Source organism: Mchenga conophoros, linkage group LG23 (genome assembly GCF_057382185.1).
Source record: "Mchenga conophoros isolate Kocher_MC1m ecotype Shallow Benthic linkage group LG23, M_conophoros_male_GT1.1, whole genome shotgun sequence".
NCBI classification, from domain to species: Eukaryota; Metazoa; Chordata; class Actinopteri; order Cichliformes; family Cichlidae; genus Mchenga; species Mchenga conophoros.
The window spans coordinates 17,988,810-18,005,027 of record NC_140547.1 but is presented as its reverse complement, the minus strand read 5'-3'; the positions used below and the strand labels follow the sequence as shown (position 1 = coordinate 18,005,027).

Genomic DNA, 16,218 nt, shown 5'->3' with positions numbered 1-16,218 from the left:
GCCTATGAAAATGTTAACGCTGAATTTTCTAGGAATACTGGCCCAAAGGTAAAAGGTGAGAATTCCTCAGGTATTTTTTTTTCTTTTTTTTAAATGTAAGAGCCTTAAGGCAATATGGCAACAGGAATGCAAATATTAAAATGTGACGAAGAAAAGCTTGAAAATAACATTTTCAAACACAAAACCAAGAGCCCTAAAATATGATTCGTTTTGGCTTCCTTCTATAAGTAAAACATCACAATAACTTATACTAACAAACAAAACAAAACAGTGGTTGGACATCACAACATAACCAAAATTACTGTAACCATGTCCAATGAACTTAAAAATTGTATGCCTTCTAAACAGCTGCTTCAATTATTTCAGGCTTTTGACCTGAGAGCAGTTACCAGCTTCAAAATGACTTTGGTGACGGCAATGATGCAACGATCATTTTACAATTGAATGGGACTGAGTTGGCAATTACATGCAATGTCAGTGGCAATACACCTTGATTGAAAATTTTTGTGCAGAAGCAGAAAGTGTGGCACACTCAGCCTCAATGTGATGAGAAATACAAACAAACCAAAAAAAAACAAACAAGAAAAAACACTAGAGTACAAACTATTCCTCAAAAAAGTATGGATTGAAAAATGAACATTGAATGCTATAGTAATGATGGCCCCAAAGTTAAAAGTGAAAGTTGCTCCTACCAGTAAAAACCTATAAAATTGTGAGAAAAATCAGTTTCACTATATACTGTAATTTTGCCAGTGTTGGCAAAAAAGAATCAATGGAACATATTCAGAGAGGTAGACATATAGTTTCCATGTCATAACTGTTCACTCGTACAGTCTGTTCTTAAGAACCAGGGCCTTCTTTGAAAGGCTGTTCCCTTCGAGCTCCATAACCAGTTTCTGGAATACCTCGAAGGTATACATCAGTTCTGGTGGGTAGGTCAGGTTCAAAGTGTACATTAATCCAAATAGCATAGCAGCTGCTAGGGCACAGTTATCCAAATCCTGCAAGACTCTCTGGCCTTCAAGGACTATCCCAATGTCCTCAGGGCTGTCACTGGCATCTCTTGACTTTATGATGTAGATTCCCATGGTTGTTTCCTCAATAGATTGTTGGATAACTCCTTCATCTGTGGCCTGGAAAATACACATTCCCAAAATTAAATTCAACAGAACACTGGTCATTGCAAAGAAGCAGAATACTGTCAGAGAATGAAGAGGTGTTCAACTATGAACACCTCTTCATTCTCTGAAGGTGTTCAGAGAACACGTGGTCCTAATGCATGTAGAAGGAAAAAAAAAGTAAAACACCTAAACATAATATCTTCTCTAACCCATATAGACAATTCTCTGTATCTCTTTCTCCCTTGGCTAAGGTGACGTTCAACCCATTTATTAGTAGATAACTACATTTTGCCATGGTTTAGAAAGGACACTGAATAAAGCAGTATTTTTACAAAGTGACTGACACAAAACAAGCTTGTCGATTTAGTCTGGTTTTTGGTTATTATGTTAATTTTGTCAAAAGCAATAACTGTAGAGATACTAGCATCTGAACTGTACTAAACTATGATCCAAAACAAAGACATTAGCTGGATCCAAGTATTTCATAAATATTTTTTTTTATAAACACTTCCAGGCCATACAGTATTTTGTCTAATAAATAAGGTGGTCCCAATATTTATTAAATATCCATCCATCATCCATCCATTCGCTTCCGCTTATCCTTTTCAGGGTCGCGGGGGGTGCTGGAGCCAATCCCAGCTGTCATAGGGCGAGAGGCGGGGTACACCCTGGACAGGTCGCCAGTCTGTCGCAGGGCTAACACACAAGGACAGACAACCATTCATACTCACATTCACACCTAGTGGCAATTTGGATTATCCAATTAACCTATCCCCACAAACTACATGTCTTTGGATAGTGGGAGGACATATTTATTAAATATGTCCATTAAAAAGTGAAATTGTGGCATGTCCGCATGTAGATAAAACAAGATGTCATAGCTAAATATAGTCTAATCATTTTCAGATATGTCTATTCATTTTAGAATTAAAAAAGACATACAAACTAGGGGCCACCAGTGGTATCCCACAGTCACCAGCAGATACACCTGTGGCACAATTTTGAAAATCTTAGATCATTTTCAAAATCCGAGAGGTCAATGTTATTGAGATTCAAAATCTTTTTAGTAGCTGCACCAATGGGATGAATTTGACAGTCCTACATGACTTTGTTGTTCAGTTGTCCATGCGTCATTGTGGCAATAAAAGCCTTTTTCAGCCAAGGGGTAAGAGATTTTAGATTTTTAAGTTTTGGGAGGGGGGGGTTTAGTTCATGAAGCAACCACATTTATTTTCAATAAAATGACCTTCTATAATAACACTTACCACATGTTCTGTCATTAAATTGCTGGGGTCTTCGTTGAGGTACACGCAGAGCCCCTTGATAATACATTCACGCACAAGATCAACATCATCCTGGCAAAGGGTGACAAGCAGCATTTTGTTAAAATTATTATTTTCTCTAAACTGTAGACACAAATTAAAATTCTTTCTTACCTGGGCCATGGGTTCCAGAATATTCTGCAGTCTTCTTCCTATCTGTCCTCTTTTTGAACACCTTTATAAATTTGTCAGAAAGGTCAAAAAAAAAGGTCAGCCAATCCAAATTAAGTAGCGCAGAGCCGAACCAATCACAGCCGCAGCGTCACGTCGCGTGACTTGTTACGTACAGCACAAGTGCCAAGCCGCACGTGTGTTTGTTTGGGAAGCAGCCAGCGGGTAATGGAGCCAGCGCATAATGGAGGAAATGAGTGTGCCGACTAGAAAAATCAACCGAGCGTGACCGAAGAGAAAACAGATGATGGTTCCAATGCCGGAGAGATTGTCGAACGGAAGAGCCATAGAAGTTCCGTAGTGTGAAGGTATTTCGGCTATTTCAAGTCTGACAAAAAACAGAGTAGCGTGCACTGTAAATTGTGCCGAAAGCAAGTCTGGAAATACAATAAACTGGTGCATGCGTCACACTGTGCGCCACGTTATTGTTTCGGTGAAATGAATTTCTTTTTTTTTTTTTCTTTTCTTTTTTTTTTTCTTTTGGCCTGTCCCGTTTGGCTCTTTTGCCATCAGAATTGTTGTCTAAAGGCAAAGAAAGATGCCCAACGGATTTACTTTACCAAACTGACCATCCCAGCCTTGCCGTAATGGTCCATTTGATTCACCTTTTATTGTTTATTTTATTTTCACTTACTGAATACGGGACAGACTTGTCTGGGGGAAAGAAGGGGAGAAAGAAAGAGGGAAAGAGAAACAGCTGAGAAGAGGGACGGGGGAGAAGGGCAAAAGACAAAAACCAACAGAACGGGCAGAGCAAAAAAAATGCATATATCAATCACCTGGATCACCTGCTGAGAAAGAAAAAAGAAAGCAAGCAGAAGAGAACAAGAGTAATAGAATAAACAACATCACAATGATATATGGGAATATGACAGTAAATACTAAATGATGAGAAGCATGAACAAAGACTTTGCCTCCTCCTGTGTCTTATGTTTTACGGAGTCGTGGCTCAGTGAGGACATCCCGGACTGCGCGCTCAAGCTGGAGGGCTTTCATCTGCTGCGCGCGGACCGGCAGGCCGCTCTCTCCGGTAAAACCAAAGGTGGAGGTGTCTGCTTCTACATCAATAGTGGCTGGTGCACAGATGTAACAGTGATTGCTCAGCACTGCTCTCCCTCTCTGGAATATCTTTTTATTCACTGCAAACCGTTTTATTCTCCGCGGGAGTTTGCTTCATTCATCCTGGCCGCTGTTTACATCCCGCCAGACGCAGATGCGCAGGCAGCTCAGTGCGCACTCGCGGAGCAGATTCTCCACACGGAGCGGACATACCCGGACTCTCTCATCATTGCTCTTGGGGACTTTAACAAAGCCAATCTGAGCCATGAGCTTCCAAAATATAAGCAGTATATTAAATGCCCGATCAGAGAGGAGAGGACATTAGACCACTGCTACAGCACGATCAGCGGGGCCTATCGCGCGCTTCACTTGGACTTTCTGACCACGTCATGATCCACCTAATCCCCGCGTACAGACAGAGGCTGAAGCTCTCCAAACCTGTCGTGAGGACTAAAAAACTGTGGAGCAACGAGGCTGTGGAGGAGCTTCACACGTGTTTGGAGTCTACAGACTGGGACACAATGAAGGCTGCTTCTAACAGCTTGGACGAGTTTACGGACACTGTCACCTCCTATATCCACTTCTGTGAGGACAGCATTGTGCCATCACGCACCAGGGTGAGTTATAACAATGACAAACCCTGGTTTACTCCTAAACTCAAAAAGCTGTGGCTGGAAAAGAGTAAGGCGTTCAGAAGCGGAGACAGGGACTGCTACAGAGAGGCCAAGTACAGGTTCACTAAAGAAGTGGACATTGCCAAACATCAGCACTCTGAGAAGATGCAGCAGCAGATCTCAGAGAATGACTCGGCCTCTGTGTGGAAAGGTTTTAGGAATATTACAAACTACAAGCCTAAAACCCCCCACTCCACTGATGACTTGCTCTTAGCCAACACCCTTAACGACTTCTACTGCCGTTTTGACGAGCCATCAGGCAGCCTTCACACCTCCAACGACCCCAACAATAGAGGCACTTTGGACACTCATTCCCCCACCTCTCCCCCCTCCATAGAGCCATCACCACCTTCAAACTGTTCACCTGCAACACCCGCCCCCTCACCCCACACAAAAGAGGATTTCACACCACCTCCTCCGACCACAACTCTTCATATTCATGAAGCAGATGTGAGGAAGCAGTTTAGGAGTCTGAATGCTCGGAAAGCTCCCGGCCCAGACGGTGTGTCTCCTGCCACCCTCAGACACTGTGCAAACGAGCTGGCCCCAGTGTTTTCTGGCATCTTCAACTCCTCACTGCAGGCATGTCATGTGCCTGCCTGCTTCAAGTCCTCTACCATAATCCCTGTCCCCAAGAAACCTAGGATCACTGGACTAAATGACTACAGACCCGTGGCTCTGACATCTGTGGTCATGAAGTCATTTGAGCGCCTAGTTCTCTCCCATCTCAAGACCCTCACGGCCCCCCTCCTGGACCCCCTGCAGTTTGCATATAGAGCCAACAGGTCTGTAGACGACGCCATCAACATGGCCCTACACTTCATCCTGCAGCATCTGGACTCCCCAGGAACCTACGCCAGGATCCTGTTTGTGGACTTCAGCTCTGCCTTCAACACCATCCTTCCAGACCATCTCCGAGGCAAGCTTTCCCAGATGAATGTGCCTGATCCCATCTGCCGGTGGATCACTGACTTCCTGACGGACAGGAAGCAGCACGTGAGGCTGGGAAAGAATGTCTCGGACTCCCGGACCATCAGCACCGGCTCCCCTCAGGGCTGTGTTCTTTCTCCTCTGCTCTTCTCCCTGTACACCAACTGCTGCACCTCCACCCACCAGTCTGTCAAGCTAATCAAGTTCGCAGATGACACCACCGTCATTGGGCTCATCTCGGACGGGGACGAGTCTGCCTACAGGAGGGAGGTTGAACGTCTGGTGTCTTGGTGCAGCCACAACAACCTGGTGCTGAATGCCCAGAAGACAGTGGAGATTATTGTGGACTTCAGGAAGCACACAGCCCCACTCCCCCCCATCATCCTGACTGACACCCCCATCACCTCTGTGGACTCATTCCGCTTCCTGGGTACCACCATCACCCAGGACCTGAAGTGGGAGCCCACCATCACCTCCGTCATCAAGAAAGCCCAGCAGAGGATGTACTTCCTGAGGCAGCTGAAGAAATTCAACCTGCCAACACGGACGATGATGCAATTCTACACTGCAATCATCGAGTCCATCCTCACCTCCTCCATCACCGTGTGGTACGCTGGAGCCACTATCAGGGACAAACAGAGACTGCAGCGTGTTGTGCGCTCTGCTGAGAAGGTGATTGGCTGCAGACTCCCATCTCTGCAGGACCTGTACACCTCCAGGACACTGCGGCGTGCAGCCCGGATCTCAGCTGACCCTTCTCACCCTGGACACAGTCTGTTTGACCTGCTCCCCTCAGGCAGGAGGCTCCGGTCCATTCGCACCAGAACCTCTCGCCACAAGAACAGTTTCTTCCCCTCTGCTGTTGGACACATGAACAATAACCACATGATTGTCCCCGCCACTAACACATGACCCTACGCTGTGTCACTGCATCATTTCATGTTTGGCACTGATCACCACCTGCACTCATGTATATATCTTTCTACGTAGCACTCATAATTCTTATTCTCATGTATATATCTCATGTATATCTCATGCACATATCTTTCTTTCTACATAGCACTTTAATTCTTATTGTCTGCACTGAAGCACCGCAGCAATTTCCTAATGTTGTAAACCTCAACATCTGGCAATAAACCCATTCTGATTCTGATTCTGATTCTGATTCTAAATGTTAAACATTATTGTGCAGCACATAAGATCAACAGAACACAGTGTGCTTTGAGGTAGGAGCCAAAAAGGGTGTAGTTTGTGGGTGTGATCACCCGTGTGTACACCTGTGAGCATGGACGCGCTTGTTTTTTGTTTTTTTAAAAGGTTCCTTCATGTAATAATCTGCTAGAGGGTGTGGGGGGGCCACAGCCCGGTGAAATGAATTTCTACAATACTGTTAATTCTACTCTCTGCAGTGTTTAAATGCTTACATATACACACAGTTACTGTCCGTCCACACATACGACTCTGTTCTGCTTCTATGCCCCAGCTTTGTTTACTTTTTCCCACCAAGGCTTCTAGACTTCTGATTGGCCAACATTTCTGCACGGTTAGGAATCTAGCGCCACCTGCTGCTTTGGCATGTTCATAGCAGCGTTTTCCTTCATTTCTGCCTTTATGTGTGGACGGGATTATTTTTTTTTAAACGAAAACGGAAAATCTCCGTTTTCAAAAATACCCGTGTACGTGTGGACGTAGCCTCAGTCTCTGACTGGAAGCGCTAATTCGTCATTCGGCTTTTGTCAGACTAAAGTAACTGTTAAAACTGTTTGAAAAGCTAAGCTATACAACAAGGAGAGATTGAGAATTTCCTTTTAGTTCTCAGTAGTGATGTGCGATACCACTGATTTCCTTTCCGATCCGATACCAAGTAATATTCAGGGTGGTATCGACGATACTGATCCGATACCGATACTTTGTACAAAACGGATTTTATTTATTGTATCTCAAATTATAGCGTCATAATGATTACAGGACATCAGAATACCTTCTTCTTATCACTTAATAATGCAGAGTTCATCATATAGAAATAAAAAAACTAAAGTTGTGTGCTATTTGAACACCTTGCCTGCCTGGAGGACTAAAGGACTCCGTGAGAGACTCTCACCCTAGCAGCACCTGTCCCTCTCCTCCTCTTCAGTTCGCCTCAACATCATATTTTGTGATATGATTTACTCTGAGGTGTTTGACAAGGTTAGTGATGTTGCCACAACCATACATGCCAACCCTCCCGATTTTTCCGGGAGAATCCCACCTTTCTCCAGATTTTCCACCCGGACAACAAAGTTGAAAAACCATATCGCAGAATTCATAGCGCGGCCCAGCCAATTCCAGTTTCCAACAATGACGGCAGCGACTTAGTTTTAATATCACTCTTATTTCTCTTTCTGGGTCGCAAAAAAACTTTTAACATATTTTCAGGTGAGAATGTAGCTGTGTAAACTTCAAATATCTGAGCCGACCGACACATCGTCTTCAAACCCCCGCGGTCTTTCACCACTCGGGTTAAACATGATGTACAAGTCACTTTGATAACTTAAAAATGTTCTTGTTTGGCTTTTTCAGTGTTTTATTTGTTCGTGAGTAAATCGGTTTGGCTGAGATTAAAGTTATTAGATTAGATTAAATTAAATTAAACTTTATTATTCCCTCGGGAGGGTTCCTCCGGGGTTTTCACACAGCTGAATAAACGTCAAACAGAAAACTGATTAAACAGAAGAGTTTACGTCAGTGTCCGGTTATATTTTAGACAGCAAGGAGCAGACGGCAGAGTTTCACTCCACCGAGGGAGCTCGTGACGTACTACCCGGCTTTCTTTAGACCGCGAAGGCCGGTCCTCAGGTGGAAGCAGCCTCTGAATTTGGACACCCCCGCTGTTTCCGGGCCGGCCAATAATAACGGTGACATTTAACGTATTTTACCCGATAAATAAACCCTGTAAAATATATTTATCCGCCCAAACAGCCCTTTTGAATGTCTCCCTAATTCTGAGGTCTCAAGGTTGGCAAGTATGGCCACAACACCTCACTTTTTTTGCCACATTTATTGCAAACCACGGCTCAGCTGTTTGTGGAGGTAAAATACATCCGCACAATTACGCTCAGCCATTGTTGTGAGTGCGCACGCCAAGGGGCTGCGAGACATTTATACAGCCGTATTTCGCACATGACTATGAAAGGCGGAAGAGGAAGTAGTTCCTTTGAATGTAGGCAATCCGAATGTTATAGTTTCTTTCCACTGTGTTCCTGTTAATGATAAACTACAAATTTACTCTAAATTAATAAAATATCGATATTTTAATGTGAGAATCGATTCTAGAACATAAATGATTGGTATCGGAGGAATCGATATTTCAGGATCGATCCGCACATCACTAGTTCTCAGTTTATTTGATATTGACAAAAGTTAGTCAGTTTTGTCTGTTCTTCTGTAAAACAAACTAAGATTTATTTTTAGAATTAATATTTTGTTTCTAAGTGGAATTGACAATTTAGTCTGTTTCGTTTGTTCTATTTTGAAACTTAAACGCTTTAGCGGCTGCCTTTTACAGTACAGAGTACAGAGGACAGACTCAAGACTTTGTGGACTGGTGTCAGCTGAACTACCTCCAGATCAACGCCAGTAAAACCAAGGAACTGGTGGTAGACTTCCGCAGGCACAAGCATTCTCCACTGCAACCACTGAACATCCAGGGTATGGACATTGAGGCTGTGGACAGCTACAGGTACCTTGGTGTTCATCTGAACAACAGACTGGACTGGACTCATAACTCAGACGCCCTCTACAGGAAAGGGCAGAGCAGGTTGTACCTGCTGCGGAGACTCAGGTCGTTTGGGGTGGAGGGCCCACTCCTGAAGACCTTCTATGACTCTGTGGTGGCTTCTGCTATCTTTTATGGTGTGGTCTGCTGGGGCGGCAGCATCTCTGCTGGGGACAGGAAGAGACTGAACAGGGTGATCCGAAGGGCCAGCTCTGTTCTAGGATGCCCTCTGGACCCAGTGGAGGTGGTGAGTGACAGGAGAACGGCGGCTAAGCTGTCATCCCTGATGGACAACATCTCCCACCCCATGCAGCAGACTGTGACAGCACTGAGCAGCTCCTTCAGTGGGAGACTGCGGCACCCACGGTGTGGGACGGAGAGATTTCGCAGGTCTTTCCTCCCCACTGCTGTCAGACTCCACAACAAAGACTTTAACTGAACAAACACACACATCCACACATGTGCAATAACACTAAGTGCAATAATCTTTTCTGGCATCGTTGTATTTTTACTCAGTTGTATATAGCATTCGTATTCTATTTTTATCTTATTGTATATTTTTATTCTATTTTATTCTACTGTATATAGTATATTATTTTATTCTATTCTGTACAGCTGTGTACTGTATTTATTCTTATTGTATTCTAATTTTTGCGTCATAACTTTTGCACTGTCCACTTCCTGCTGTGACAAAACAAATTTCCCACGTGTGGGACTAATAAAGGTTATCTTATCTTATCTTATCTTATCTTTTGTGTAGTTTGCAATATTTGCCTTTATTTATCTGAAAAAGTCTCATGTTCCTTAAGTACATCTACCCTGTTGAACTTATTATGGGAAATAAATAGTTAAATAAAAACAAGCTGCTGATTATTTCACATTTTACTTGTGAGCAACGGCACATTTAAATCTTACAAATATAGTTATTTGGCTTATATCGTGATAGATATCGTTATCGCCTGAAATGAAAAAAACATATCGTGATATGAAAAAATCTCATATCGCCCAGCTCTAGTGGTAATGCACTTAAACTCTGCATTTATCTAAAAAGAGAAGTTGACACGTAAAAATAACAGTCACAAACTCAAATGTAACAAGCTCACATTTACAAAAAGTTATATTTTTTCTCATATTACTAATTTTCAGCTATGCATCCCACTCACTTTTGTGGTGAAATGGACTGATTTTTATTTCGACAGACTTCCAGAGGAAAAAAGTTACACAACTGCTCGAGTTAGAAGTGGCTTATAACCACTGATTGTATATAAAAAGAGAATGATGTCACCACTTGTTAATTTCTATTTTGAAGTCTTAAGCTGTGCATTTCCACAGTTGCCCTTCCAGCTTTCTTTTTAAATAGCATGTCATTAGCACAGTGTAGATCTGCCTATGGAACCAAGAGACACTGTACCCTCATTAGTTAATCAAAAATCGTTAGCCAATGAGCATACACTAGTCCACTGTCCTTTTCCATATTAATGGGTACAATGAACACCCTGTCATAATGAATATGAAACTAGCAACTTAGACCACAAACACTCAGGAACCATAAATCATGTTTACTGAGGTCAAAGATAAAGTCAGTAGACCTAGAAACCATTTCTATCTTTTATATACAGTGTATGCTTCAGGTGCTACAATCAATAACAAAAAATCTTTACAGTTCAAAATGATTTCTGACAGTTTCCACAAACCTGGCAGACAACGTAAATGTTGTCAATGTTCTATTACAGGATACCATTAAAACACAATGATCTTCACAAAAGAATTCACAAATTACATACCTCGCTCACTTCAAAGAGTGCTGGCCATCTTGCCTGGAAGTCGCTGATCATGGGTGTGTCACAAACTACTTCATGTCTCCTATATGCAAATGTTTTCTCCATTTTCATTCTCACCACCTCCCGGTTGTTTGTCTTCTTCACATCTAAAAGAAGCTCCACTCTCACAGTCTCAAGGCTATCTTCAGATTCTCCAACCGGATAGGGGGGACAATAGTTTACTTCAGACCGCCGTGGTCTTTTAATGGCAAAAGCAGCACTTGATTTGTATGGAACGCCAGGACTGCCATAATGAATTAATTAAATACACCATTAAATAATTAATTAAATGTGGCAATAATTAATTAAAATTGGAATTAATTAATTAAATAAATAGTTATGACACATGTAATTAATTAATTATTGACACATTTAATTAATTATTTATGTATTTCACATTTTAATTAATTATTGACACATTTAATTAATTAATTATTGACACATTTAATTAATTATTTATGTATTTCACATTTTAATTAATTATTGACACATTTAATTAATTATTGACACATTTAATTAATTATTTAATGATATATTTATTTATTTCATTTTGGCAGTCCTGACGCCTGGCTCTCGTCATGAAATAATTTTATCTGTCAGCCTCACCCATCAAACTCAGGGGGCGGGGTTAACGCTGCCCATGCAGCTTCTCTAACATTTGATTGGTTGCCGTGCAAAATAAGTCAAAACAGGTCGATCCTAGATAATCGATTGCTTGTGCAGACTTGGGGCAGCCAGTTATCCCAGAATGCAGATCAAATCACAGGCCGTTTTTCTGTCACCAGCTACACTTTTAACAGTGTTTTAGCCGCGAATGTCGCGCCGTATGTCTGGTCAGGTTGTCAACATAGAACATGTTTGCAAAAGTGCTCAGATGTTTTCAGAGATTTCACTAGCTCTGCTAACAGTTAGCATGCAGAGCGCACCGAGGGGGTTACGTTAACCGGTTTGTTTACATATTCCACTCTCCGTGTTCCACATGTTGCATTCGCAGATTCTCATTTTCACCGAACGATCGTCTCTTTCCGCCTGGTCTTGTGTCTCTGTGCTTCTGTAACATAAAGAACGAGCTGACATTTTTCTCACGAAACCAGCGATCAGCTCAACAGACCCTCAGTTTACCTGCATGCATCCTCCTCCTCATCTGTCAGCTGTTTAACACCTGCTGCTAATTCAAGAAACACGCCTAGTTACCTGGTGATAGTCACAGTTTAACTGCACAAGATAAGTAAATATAGTATTTTCCCCGAGCGCAGAGCTGCTGGAGCTCGTTTCCTTACAGAGCACTTTATAGGCGAACAGCTTTATCAGCGGCTGATGTCCAATCACCAGCACACAGCTTTCAAACCTCAGCTGAGTTTTAGCTCTCAGTGGTTAAACGCTGGACTTCATTCACTCAGGTTCTGTCTGTCGGGTCACGTTTACTTCGCTGTTTTATTTACAACTGAGCAAATCGGTTTGGCTGAGGTTAAAGTTACGTTTCATAACTGCATAGTTTCACAGACGTTTAATGGTTCACTGGCACATGTGTTAGACTGAACTATCATCTAAATATCATCTGTTTTTTAATAGTTATTCAACTGTATTCTAAGCACCAGCTGTCTGTTAGAATGTGATTTTTTTTCTCTCTCTGTTGGCAGAGGTATAAAAATGCGCAGGAAAATCTGACATGCATGGCAAACTTCACCGACGATATTTAGGGAGGAATAAACACACATCAAACATAAATGAACCATTTGCCTGTCTCCATAATTGAGAGCATTTTCTCTTCTTATGTCAACACTCTCTCTCTCTCTCTCTCTCTTTTTTTTTTTTTTTTTTTTTTTTTTTGCTTTTTCGGTCATGTTATGTTTACCTGTCAAAGGCTTGTTACAAACTATGAAACACATTGTGCAGACTTCTGGATGTTAGAAGAAAACGAATACTGCTCATGAATGAGACTAAAGGCAGGAAGGTGTCCTTTAAAACTAAACATGTTAATAGGACCTCCCTGTTTATATCATAGTTTATGATATAGCACGTGTATTTCAGTAATAGCCTGCTGAGGCCACTATACGTGCTGGCCTCATATCAAATGTGAAGGCAGACTGAGTCTATGTTTGACGTTTGTTTATATCTAATCTTCCTTTTCAAACATTTAAACAGCAGCGAGTCTGCAGCTGAGGGAATACAAATTCAAATTGTCGGAACAGGTTTGCTCGTTTCTTGGATTCATTTGGTGATTTATTAAATGTATAACTGTGTGGTGGGGCGTGGTCTGCGGTGCCGTGCAGGGAGGGCGGACGCACCTGCACGGCATCCTTAATCACGCCCGCCTAGTTAAAAACACGGGGACTGAGGGGTTTGGGGGTGTTGTGGTGTGGTGAGATGTAAATAAAGATGACTCTGAACGTTGCTCCGTGGTTCCGCCGTGTCTTATTCACGCCACATTGGTGCCGAAACCCAGGAGGCAGCACGGCGGGTCCATATCGGAGCCAGGGAATGGAGGAGCTGGCCCAGAGGGTGGCCGAAATGGCGGCCGCCCAGCAGGAGCAGGCGGCGGAGGTGCGTCGCCAGCAGGAAGAGCTGCAGGACCAGTCCGAGCGGCACCTGGAAAGGATTGGGGAGCTGGCGGCGCTGCTCTGGGCCTGGGCGCCACCCCCACAGGTGTGTCCCGAGGACAGTGAAGCGGTGGAGGAGCCGCGTGAGGCACCTCAGCAGCCGGAGGTGGCAGACGAGGCGCGCGGGGATCTGCGCCTGCCGGAGGAGGGGGAACAGCCAGGTGAAGGGCTGCTCCTGCCAGGAGTGGTGGATGAGCCGCTCCAACCGGAGGCGGCAGACGAGGTGCGCGAGGGTCTGCGCCGGTTGGAGAAAGAGGAGCTGCACGAGGGGCTGCTCGAGCCGGGAGTGGCGGCGGAGGGAGCAGTAGTGACGGAGGAGTCGCGCTATGGGCTGCTCCAGCAGGGAGCGACAGCGGTGACGGAGGGGCCGCGCAAGGAGCTGGAGGTCCCAGTGCCAGGGGAGCTTGCTCGAGTGGAACTGGCGAGCGAGGCGGGCGCCACGCTTGAGATCGCCGTGCTCGCCAGACCGGCCTCACCACCACCAGAGGCCTGTACACGCCACACCTCTGCCCAGCCACCTGTGAGCTGGGGCTCACGCTTGTGCCGGCCGCGCCGGGTGCACCTGTCACGTGTCCGACTTCCGAACCAGCTTTGCCTGCGCCGCTGGATTCGCGGGCGGCCGCCTGAACTCGCACCTCCCCGTCGCTTGGCCGGGGCCTGGGGGTGCCAGCTGTCCGGGCTGATTCCCTCTCCCACTGGCGGTGGGGGAGTAGGTTCGGCCGGATGGCTCCCCGGCCTCAATCGGGCGATGGGGGTATGTGGTGGGGCGTGGTCTGCGGTGCCGTGCAGGGAGGGCGGACGCACCTGCACGGCATCCTTAATCACGCCCGCCTAGTTAAAAACACGGGGACTGAGGGGTTTGGGGGTGTTGTGGTGTGGTGAGATGTAAATAAAGATGACTCTGAACGTTGCTCCGTGGTCCCGCCGTGTCTTATTCACGCCACAAACTGTTATTCTAATCTGCTGCTGAGTCTCTTACACTTTTCTTTATGCTGTATATTTTCACGTCTCTGGAATAGTTGGCAGTTAGATAGTCAGCTGGGAAACTTTGTGTTAACTCATGGAGCTGAGGATATCGTGGATATGCTGACCTCGCTGCGTGGTGTACAGAGCGAGGTCAGCATGATTAATATTCACAATAAAAATATTAGCCGAACATCATGAAGTCTGTATGTGTTTCATAGTGTCGAACAACCTTTGTACAGTTAAAGCCAGCAGTTACTACATGACGGAAACACCAACGTTATCTCTTTTATGTGTTTACACACAGGTCACGCTGATTACTGAACAAAAACCCAAAGATCAGATGTTAAACAGATTTATTTGCTCTCTCTCCTCCTTAAACATGTTTTTAATGTTAGTTATAATTCAGAATTGGCGACTGAAACACGTAGGACACATAAGAACATCAGGAAATAAAACACCGATAAATATAACCTCAGTAAAAGAAGTCAGCGGGGGTTACTACAGCTGTGTACCGGGGCCTGCGCTTTGTCGGTGGGATTGCTTGCGAGGCGAGCGGGTCTATCCCACGCTTTGCCGTGAGACTGGGACGACATCTCCGAAATCATCGAAACACTTTTGCAAAGAGGCTGTATCTTGACAAACCGACCAGACACATGAAGATTAAACCACTACATTCTCGGCTAAAAAAATATTAAAACGGTATTTGGTAACACACAAACAGGGTTTTTCAAAGCTCAGTTCTGTTAGCTTCCACATGCCGGTTGTTGTGTGCTAGAAACAATGGCCACCAGGCCAAAGCAATGGTTTTGACTCGATCAGCGTTAACCCCGCCCCCTGAGTTTGATGGGTGAGGCTGACAGATAAAATTATTTCATGATGAGAGCCAGGCGTCAGGACTGCCAAAATGAAATAAATAAATATATCATTAAATAATTAATTAAATGTGTCAATAATTAATTAAATGTGTCAATAATTAATTAAAATGTGAAATACATAAATAATTAATTAAATATGTCAATAATTAATTAATTAAATGTGTCAATAATTAATTAAAACGTGAAATACATAAATAATTAATTAAATGTGTCAATAATTAATTAATTACATATATCATAACTATTTATTTAATTAATTAATTCCAATTTTAATTAATTATTGCCACATTTAATTAATTATTTAATGGTGTATTTAATTAATTCATTATGGCAGTCCTGGCGTTCCATAGATTTGCCCCCTGGTTTCTGTGTCACAGAGTTCACAACCACCTCAGGGCATCCTAACTTTCTTAAATGAGTGATAAGCACCAAATGTTTTTAAAGAAAAAGTCAATACATTTCAAATAATTATATTATCACAATGACCCAGAAAATACAATAAACTTACAATTTCTCTGGCACTAATGACTACTGCAGGCCCTTCATACCTGTCTTTTTTTGTAAAACATTTTTACTAACACCAGTTAACTAAAAGCACACAAGTTTGTTGGAAAAGATGTTAACATGCATAATACTATCCTGCAGCTTAAGCTAGCATTATCGTCAGTTAATTTGAGGAATAATTCTTATTTTCCATTATGTTGCTCAACAGCAGTATATACGAAAAACTACCTCGGTAAAAATTCACACATCTGATAGATTTTATCTTCATTTCCTATGGAAGCCCGTTTCCGCCACTAAAAAAAAAAAAAAAAAAGCTAGTATCCATAACTCGAAATTTCGAGTTACTTTTCTCAAAATTTCGAGTTAGCTCTGCCAATCAAAAATATACGTGAATGAGGTCGCTTTCTTGTTACCCGGAAGCA

The 16,218-nt window shown here is 43.3% G+C and overlaps 1 protein-coding gene across 1 annotated transcript; it reads right to left on the bottom strand.

Moving 5' to 3' along the window:
* Window positions 1–231: 231 nt before the first annotated feature.
* LOC146546963 (uncharacterized) lies at window positions 232–10,996 on the bottom strand. Its single transcript, XM_085263936.1, has 5 exons — window positions 10,816–10,996; window positions 10,037–10,074; window positions 2,558–2,618; window positions 2,387–2,476; window positions 232–1,133 (listed from the first exon to the last, which is right to left on the bottom strand). The coding sequence occupies exons 1-5, from the start codon at window positions 10,921–10,923 to the stop codon at window positions 822–824; spliced, it is 609 nt and encodes a 202-aa protein (XP_085120062.1). The 5' UTR covers window positions 10,924–10,996; the 3' UTR covers window positions 232–821.
* Window positions 10,997–16,218: the final 5,222 nt, after the last annotated feature.